Here is a 9,120-nt window from a genome sequence, read left to right as displayed (position 1 = left end):
CAGGACTATAACTATATTGGAAGTTGTTCACAAACATCATTTCTTCTAGCAACATATCACTAAGCTAAGTTTTCATCACTATGAGCTTAAACAATTGAATGTAATAGAAAAAAAAAAGAAAAGAGGTTCACTAGTTGTTGAGATCTGTAGCCTATGATTTGTCAAAGCTGAGATGCAGGTAATTACATCACACCCTGATAATACGATTTAGAAAGAGAGATTGAATAGCATTGATAAAACTACATTCATACTGAAATTAAGGTTAAAATTAGTGCTGTTTTGTTCAAAACTATGTTGAAATTCTCCTAGGAGTTTATCAGCACAGTATCAAACTCAGAAAAAAATTCAAGAAATTCACAAACCCTTATGTTTTCATTCTGAACTTACTAAAATCAATATTTGTATTTGTTTTTTGCAAAATGTGTGAAAAAATGACTAAAAGTATTTTTTTAATAATTTCTTAACCGAACTGTGTAATATTGACTTTGAGGGAGAGATACACCTACCTGGGTGCCATATATTTAAAAACTAATTTCATGTCATTCATGACAGCAGAAACCACTTGATAAAATGTATCTCCAGACAGCTGGTATGGGTATTAAAATTTTAATTTAATAAAAGTTTTAATACCCATACCAGCTACCTTGAGATACATTTTAATCCGATGTCAAGTGGAGAGAAAAAAAAGACAACAAAAAACACTATCTTACATGCATTTGTCAATCTCGAATGCAAGTAAGTCTACAACCTCCAATTCATAAACTTTACAATCACACAAGACCATACTATAATTCTTATACATACAGATGTACCGTAATCTTCTTCACAGACTAAACTCTCCTCCCAGCAATAAATACTGTGGCAGTATATCTCATTTTAACATAAAAATGAAATTAAACTTTTTCATAATCTAAGTCTTTTTTTCAGTAAAGAAGTTCTTTAAAATGATGATTTGACCAATGCCAATACAGAGAATGGCCAAAGTTTCACCAGTGGACCAGAACATTACTCTCGTATTCAAATCCTCTGCAAACTTTCTACCTTGAGCTTCCCGTAATCTGTGATGTGTTTGGTAATCAATAACAGTGTTTAAATTCTCATGAACTTGGGTGCATGAAGATTCCATCTGAAAAAAATTAAAGACATGACAATAATAAAATAAATATAATAATTAGAGAAAGAAGCTGAGTTGCAGCAAGGTCAATAGAGCAAAAACTTCATTTAAACTTGCAAAATCTGTAAGGAATAAATGTGGTTATTTTAGAAAACACCCCATATCCAATGAATGTTTTGGGAATATACTCAAACTGATTCCTTCTTTTGTCAAACAAACTTTTAAAGAGCTTAAAAACACTAAAAGCTTTGTTAACATTCCAGTCAAAATATCCCATATCAATGTTGGCCTTATTATTCCTTTATTACAAAAACAGCTTTACCTTTAGAGAATCTATGGCCACACTGACTTCTTGAGTTACTATACTGATATTTTTGAGCAATATACTGTACTGTTTGTAACTACATTGTAAATGCTGATATGTACCATAATTTTTAAGTTACAAATTTCTTATATGATAATGCATTTCCAGAAAGTACTTCCCTCCTCTCACAATATTAGCTATCACCATTTTGTACTGCTCTCCATATGCAAATATTTTTTTTTCAAAATACATGCCACAAGCCTTTCACATTCCTCTGTTAAATCCAAACTTCCAACATGTCTCATGCAAAACATTATGCATCAACTCTCCATCAATAAGAAAAAGCCACTATTATGTGACACGTGGCTCCCTATGTGTCACTACCAAACAATTACTTCAAAGCTTGAAAGAAGATGTGAGCATTGGAATCTTTTGAGGAGGAAGGGTGAGAAGTGTAAGCATAGGACAGTACCTATTGGAAATACATTCTTATATAGAAAAATTATAATTTCTGATATGGTACCTTCCCACTTTTCACAATATGAGCTTGAATCCCATAGTGAAAAGGATGAGGGGCATCTGTGAGGGCAGAACAGGTGTATCCTCTGAAAGTGTTGAAAGGACACACATAGATGTGAGAGAGAAAAGACAGGTGATTTGAAGAGGGGCACTGCACCACTTCTGAACTAGGAATCTCTTTTGACATGAAAAGGTGTGATCAAAATATGGTGGGCCATAGGGAGCACATACATGTGGGATAGTTGAGCAATGAATGTTACAAAGAAAGAAGAATCACCCAATCCCATTATGGAAAGTGAGCATGTGAGGATATATTCCATGATGTAGATAGTGCATGACAGACCATACTTGGTAAGTCAATAACATCCCAAACCTCGTTCGCTGGATACACAAATCCAAAGTAGGAGGAGGTTCACACTGACTTCACCTCGAGTCCCAAGGCAAAGAATGAGCCTAACATTTGATTTCAAGAATCCACAGGGTAGCCTAATGCCAGGGATTTAAGAATGCATCATCCAAAATCTGAGAGAAGTCCCTCATATGCACTCAATCCCTGCAGACCTTGAAATGACCAACATCCATGCGAGGACAGGAGGGGATATCCAATCGAAGGGGTGAATAGTATTTGGGTGTTCTAACTCCAGGAATTAGTTGTTCAACTAGAGGATCTAGCAGCTCCATGTACACTGACTGAACACCACTGCCCTATTCTGAAGAACTGAAAGGTTATAGGTTGCCTCCAAGGTCACTCCTTCCAAGAGCTTGAAAATGATAAATGGTAAAAAATCATATACTCCACTGAAAGATGGAGTAAAAGAGGGGTGGAGAGTCTAAAGGAAATGCAACACCCAAAATAGTGCAATGAGTGATCACAAAACCTATTTCTAAAAGCAGACCATACGAATTTATTCAATGTAGGCATGGCAGGGATGGACAGCAATTTTCTTTTATCTTACCCATGTCATCCATGAGGGCTAATGTCTGGGATGAGCACATTAGAATGCAATTATCATGAGGAATTTACACACTAGTGATCTCATGAAACAACCCATCTCAAGGGGGAGGATACATAGCCATAGAAAATGCACAAGAATCAACATGGCTTACAGTGTGAATTTGATAGCATGATGTCTGAAAATGCTTATAGCCATCTAAGTGGAACCCATTCTGAGTACAGATAGAATATAATGATCATGCACACCTTGCCACAGAGCAGGATCCAAAGTGAAATTGAAGTAGGGGCTCCTGAAAGAAAAGAAAGCATTAGTAAAAACATACCTTGTATCACAGGTGCACTGAAGTCTGTAGAACAGTCACAGGTAGTAGGTGATACCCCAAGGAAGCAGAAACAGTGATGTGGTGTAGATAGCAGGAGACAAATGTGTGTGGAATCATCCATGTTCCTGATTACAGAATCTCTTCCAATGGCTGGCAAAAATGAATGGCAGGACAGAAGGTAGAAGGGCAAATATGATATGAGAAAACATGAAAGATATCATGCTGAAATGAAGACAAAGAGGATGAGAACAACTGGATCAAACATCAAACCCAACTGGTCAGTGTAACCAGGAAAAGATCACAGGAAAAGGAAGGTTGCCAAAGAATAAGTAAAAGTGGAAACAAGGACCTTGAAAGGAAGCTATGCAAGTAATATAACAACAGATTGCATAGACAGAATAGAAGAGTCTATCCTGATAAGGACAAGGGTGGAGATCAGAAATAGAGGATAGGCAGATAAGGGAAAAGAAAGACTGACTTTTTCAAGATGCAGAGATCTTATGAAGAAAAGCACAATCCAAAAAAATAGTAATGCAGGAGAGGTGGTACAAGGTCCTAGTAACATTGATGGCAAAAATATTCAACTTACAACATCTGCAAGCCAGGAGGAGGAGAAAATATGCCTTCAAAGTGAGGTGAAACATAGAACACATAGACAGCAGTTCAAACAGAGGTAAAGTGAGAGCATGAAGGATCTTGTCAATATTCCAGTCCAAGAGCAATAGAAGCCTCAGTGGCCAATGGAGCCATAAGGAATGGATTAACATGGAAAGAACAATGGAAGCAAAGACTTGCAGAAACTTGGAAAGTGGAAAGTATAAGATAATACCACATGAAACCCTAAAATCGAGGATACTGAAGAACCCTTTCAAAAAAGCTATGTGAGAAACTCAAAATAGAGGAAACTGTTGGGTGAAAATCCAAAACTCAGAGTCAATGCCACAAGCAAAATAACACTCTACTTTGTCAGGCAAACAGCCAAAGAAGGAGGACAAATGGGATGGGCTAAGTGAGTAGCTACACTGTGAGAGAATCCAGTTCTCCTTGCCAAGGACCAGACAAAAGCCAGATGTAAGGATGAAAGATGGGAAATGAGGGATATAGAACCAGCAAATGAGGTTCATGTAACAAGTCTGGAAGTAAGGGAAAAAAGAGACAGGAGGGATCACCAGGAGCTAAATCAATATAAGGAACCATAGTTGAGTGGATCAGTAAGGAGCAATCAGAAGGATTCTGCATAGAATGTCAAGGGTATGTGAGACTACTTTACTTGATGAAGTAATCATAGAGGAGGAAAAATAGGTATAACCAATTCCTACCACAGGCATTTACTTACAAAGCTCTAAGATGGGAAACGGAGGACCAAAACTGATGTAACTTGTGACTGGGAGCAGTGGCAAATGTGGCAATATGGGGAGTACCTAAACAATGATAGCACTACTGAACAACAGCAGGATGTAAAAACCATTCTGAGGGATAAACCCAATCCAGTCGGGACAGACAATCCTCCACCAGATTGAATGCACCAAGAATATTGCATGCCATTAAGTGAATGTGATGGGAGTTGGCTCAATAGATAAGATTCAACATGTAAAACACAGGAATCTGTGTTGTCTCTTCTTTGGAATGAGAAAGAAGTCAGCAGTGCATGTGAAAGTGCAACCTAAAGGTATGAATATGCCAAGCAAAGTGGCAAACCACTTGGCAAAACATACAGCTTGGAAGTCAGATGAAAGGGCCAGGTACCAAAAGATATAGCACCCAATGACAGGCAAATAGATAGGAGCAAAACCCACACAACACATGTGGAGCAAATACAAAAATATGTTGGATGAGGAGGTTGACTACTGCCTTGGACAGACACTAGTATGACCAGGGATCCCACACAAGACAAAGGAAAGAAGAGAAAGGAGAAAAGGGGTAACATGAAACCCTCTAAAATAACAAGACAAACCTGAACATCAGAGAGGAAAGGGCTGCTCTAATGAACCAAATTTGCCAGATGAGTTAACACTAGTTCCAAACCCAACAGGCAGTCACAGGAACCATTGTCTGCATACTGTGTATCAGCATAAAAACAGTAAACTGTGGTCCAGAGGGGTGCTGGGATAGATAAGGCTGTGAAGGATAAAATCTGGAGCAAGGACACAGAGCCATGACTGACTCCAATGGGGACCAATGGGGCATCCAGTGGGAACAGTGAATCACTTTTGGACAGAAGCCACACACAACTTCAAGGACACAGTAACCTTGTTACACTTGAAATGAAAAATGGAGCCATAAAAGATCCCATATATATATATGTACCTGCGTGATGAGTCCATGAGAATACAGTGTCGTAACAAAAAAATCCTCAAGAAATGTAATAATGTGTGTAGGACCAGAAACAATATGTGGAATACAGTGGAAGAAGAGAGAAAGGATGTCCCCAGAAACCCCTAGGCTTCCTGTGAAAGCCTCAAACATGAAGAGGAGTGAGATGAGGTATTATAAAGTGTCAGAAAAAGACCAAATTGAAAAAAACATGGTATAGATCGGATGAACAGGAAAATTGGGACCTGTGCTCCTCCAAAGAGGTAAAACTGAACCCAGAACTGATGGTCCAGAATTTGGAAGCCAACCCTAAAAGTCATAAAGGTGGACTGACCCAAAGCCCACAGGAAAGTAAGCATACCAGTACCATCACCCAACACGGTGAAAAAGGCTCAATGTAAACACAAACATAAGTGGACAGGGAAACAAGGGAGAGAGGTGGAAACAATAAAGTGAAAATAACTATGGAAAGAAATAAAACATCACATAACTGAGATGTAATCCCTGATAAAGCTAATTACAGCTGAACAAAATGTGTGGGAAAGTATGGCAAACTTCAGGTGTTGGAATCAAATTTTCATCATGTAAGAGGCTTAAAAATACAGGAAGAAGTGCATGAAAAGGAGACAGCATGGTTGCCATACACTGTTCCATTTCCCTGTGAACAAAGGCCAAGAAATTCTCTGATGACTTGCCTGTGTCTGTGGACGAAAGTGCAATAACAGACAAGTGGCATACACCAGAAATGGTAGCAGCAACTTCAGAATTCAGGTTATACACTAAACCATTGAAAATACACAGCAACATGAGTATATCAAATGCTCTCAAAGAAAAGTGAAATTAAATTAAATGAACTTCAACTGAGGTAAAGTTAAACCACTTCTTAGGTAGTAAGTGGTCTAAAGAAAGATGTCTGCACTCAAGCGCTCCCAAACAAAAGTGATAGTTAAGCAGTTTTGCATAGAAAAGTCACATAATATTAGTACTCTCCTATTGGTGGAGATTTAAAGCATAATGATTTGCATAAGAGATGTGTTGGAACTTTGGATTCTAACAGAAAGATGTGGAAGGTTTGTGGCATATATTTTGAAAAAATTGAATATAAAGGGCAACACAACACTAAATGGGAAAAGTTAATCTTGTGAGAATATGGAAGGTACCACATTGCACTTTAGGTACACATTATTTTCAAAATAAAACTTCATTTCTTCAATGGCCAGTGCATTCTTTTTACCATACCCAGCAATGATCGATTTTAAAGTAGAAAAAAACTTGTGGAGGCATTTTAATAAATAAAATTAAAATGCACAGGAAATGCCTAAAGTTGAAGTTCATTGGTAATACAAAACATCAAAATGGTCTATGAATTATTATTATATTTAAAATGGGCATAAAAGTAACTATAATATTAATTAGAAATGAAGTGAAACAAAAGTTCTCCAACTTATGACAGTTATTGTATTTTTGGTCCTGACACAGCAATTTACAATGTTATTTCATATGTTATATTATGAAAAATCTTATGAAGTTATTCTATTCTTGTGCTACTAAATATCACCTCTCTTAACATAAAATGATTTCTTTCACTAACACCTAGTTTTTGGAAATTATTTAGTGTATATTTAATATTTCATTTAAAATGCATTTTGTTTCAGCAAAAACCATTGTAACAATTACAAAAAATTTAGTAATTAGTATTTACATCTTTACATTTTACTTTCCTATTCATATTTCTTGTTTAAAAAATCACAATATTATTCACTTGTTTAACAAACACTTTTAAGAGCAGAAGGAAGTAAATCTGCAACCGAAAATTGCTTTGTTTTTTGAATTTTCTGCAAAGCTACACAGGGCTATCTGCACTAGCCGTCCCTAAATTAGCAGTGTAAGACGAGAGGGAAAGCAGCTAGTCATCACCACCAACTGCCAACTCTTGGGCTACTCTTTTACCAATGAATAGTGGGAGTAACTGTCACATTATAATGGTACCACAGTTGAAAGGGCAAGCATGTTTGGTGTGATGGGGACTGAACTAAGGACAAGTAACAAGACACACTTCAGAATAAATTTGGTAAAAAAAAAAAGGTTCATCCTAAGTATAACTTATGAGAAGTCATCACCACTGTTTGTGGAACACACTTGTAGCTCTTGGACTGGCTTTGTGAGCCTCAAAAGATTTTAAAAAATGACACAAAAATACAGTATGCACTTTACTTCCATTTAAATTCACCACTAAATTTAATAGAAATGTTATTATCTAAATAAATTCCTTTAAAGTGTCTATACTAACCTTTGTCATGGCAGACAAATGCTCCTCTATGCCCGGAAGGGGTTTTTCATCCCCCACTTGAAAGTCCATGTATACCAGCTTATGACTGAAAGTTGAAAATTCATTACTGAAGCACACAGTGTAAACACCTGTCTGAGCAGCTGTCCAGGTAAAACTGTCAAACTGCTTCTTAATTCCTTTATACAGAATCTCTTTCTTTGGTGATTCTAGAGTCATATCTACATCATACTGACCACCTGTCACAACCTGTAGAAACATACAAACCAATGCAGTATCTAATTTTATTAGAACTAAACTAAAACAAGTATGGTATCTAATATGTATACAGGAAATTTCTATATTGATCTTGAAGTTAACATTTTCCTAAATTTATAATGTATTTCCAATTATATTCACCTCCTCTCACACTTACAGCGACTACTCAACTGCGACAGTTTATTCCTTTGCCAAGCTAAGCATTGATCTGGTTATTTCTCACTTGCTCTAATCTTTTATACACAACTTAATTACCCTTGGAAATATCTGTCCCATGAAATTCTCCACCTACATCAATGCACTCTATATTTTAGTACTGTATACAATTACCTCATTCACATAATTTTATCACATTTTTGAGACTGACTCAATCTACAGTCTCTAACAGAACCTCTTCATGGGAAAAAATGGTGTGAGAGTGTCAGAAAAAGTAAGTATGACTGAAAATACGTTTTCAATTCATGAAAATGTTAACTTCCAAATGGAACCTCTCATCGCTAGAATCCCACAGTGAAAAGGTGAAGGGGCTGGTGAGGACATATCTATATAAAAAGTGTCTGTACAGATCATGAATGTGTCAATAGAGGGTTGGCATTCTAGAGGCAAGGGAACATTTAAGTGTAAATGTGTGGTCAGCTAAAGAGGCATAAAGGGCTCCATTCATACCAACATTATACATTGAGCAAAAACAAATAAGGCCCAGTTAACTTTAGCTGACAATTAAATCTGCCCCTTAAAATAAAAACTATATTCAAAACAGGTATGTACTACACCCTGAACTTAATTCTTGTATCATTGGTAGAATTGCACATAAGTGATCATCACTATAGGTCAGTCCAAAAAAAAGACACACACACACACACTTTAGTAAATCACATACTGTAGGTATAAAGCAACACTGAAGTAGATAAATCATCTTCTCTACTTGAAGCAGCCCTAAATGCAACATTCCAGGTTTGGAATGACAAGACTGAGTATACCTTGTTCAATCTAAGGAAGCAGAACTCCTTTTGACTAGGATTATGAACATTTACCCTCACTCTCCAA

The 9,120-nt window shown here is 36.8% G+C and overlaps 1 protein-coding gene across 1 annotated transcript; it reads right to left on the bottom strand.

Annotated features, from left to right (window-relative positions):
• Positions 1-689: 689 nt before the first annotated feature.
• LOC143248638 (transmembrane emp24 domain-containing protein 7-like) lies at positions 690-8,091 on the bottom strand. The gene is made up of 2 exons (XM_076497155.1): positions 7,819-8,091; positions 690-1,126 (listed from the first exon to the last, which is right to left on the bottom strand). The coding sequence occupies exons 1-2, from the start codon at positions 8,074-8,076 to the stop codon at positions 911-913; spliced, it is 474 nt and encodes a 157-aa protein (XP_076353270.1). The 5' UTR covers positions 8,077-8,091; the 3' UTR covers positions 690-910.
• Between the last annotated feature and the right edge of the window lie 1,029 nt (positions 8,092-9,120).

This window comes from Tachypleus tridentatus, chromosome 4, assembly GCF_004210375.1.
Source record: "Tachypleus tridentatus isolate NWPU-2018 chromosome 4, ASM421037v1, whole genome shotgun sequence".
Taxonomy (NCBI): domain Eukaryota; kingdom Metazoa; phylum Arthropoda; class Merostomata; order Xiphosura; family Limulidae; genus Tachypleus; species Tachypleus tridentatus.
The sequence above is the reverse complement of the archived record's forward strand: the minus strand, read 5'-3'. Positions and strand labels throughout refer to the sequence as shown.

What these genes read in the sequence shown, in the direction of transcription:
- LOC143248638 (XM_076497155.1), bottom strand. Translation starts at nt 8,076, where the DNA reads ATGTTTCTACAGGTTGTGACAGGTGGTCAGTATGATGTAGATATGACT. An exon ending in ATTTGTCTGCCATGACAAAG is followed by an intron (nt 1,127 to 7,818) that starts GTTAGTATAGAC and finishes AATTTTTTTCAG; the next exon opens with ATGGAATCTTCATGCACCCA.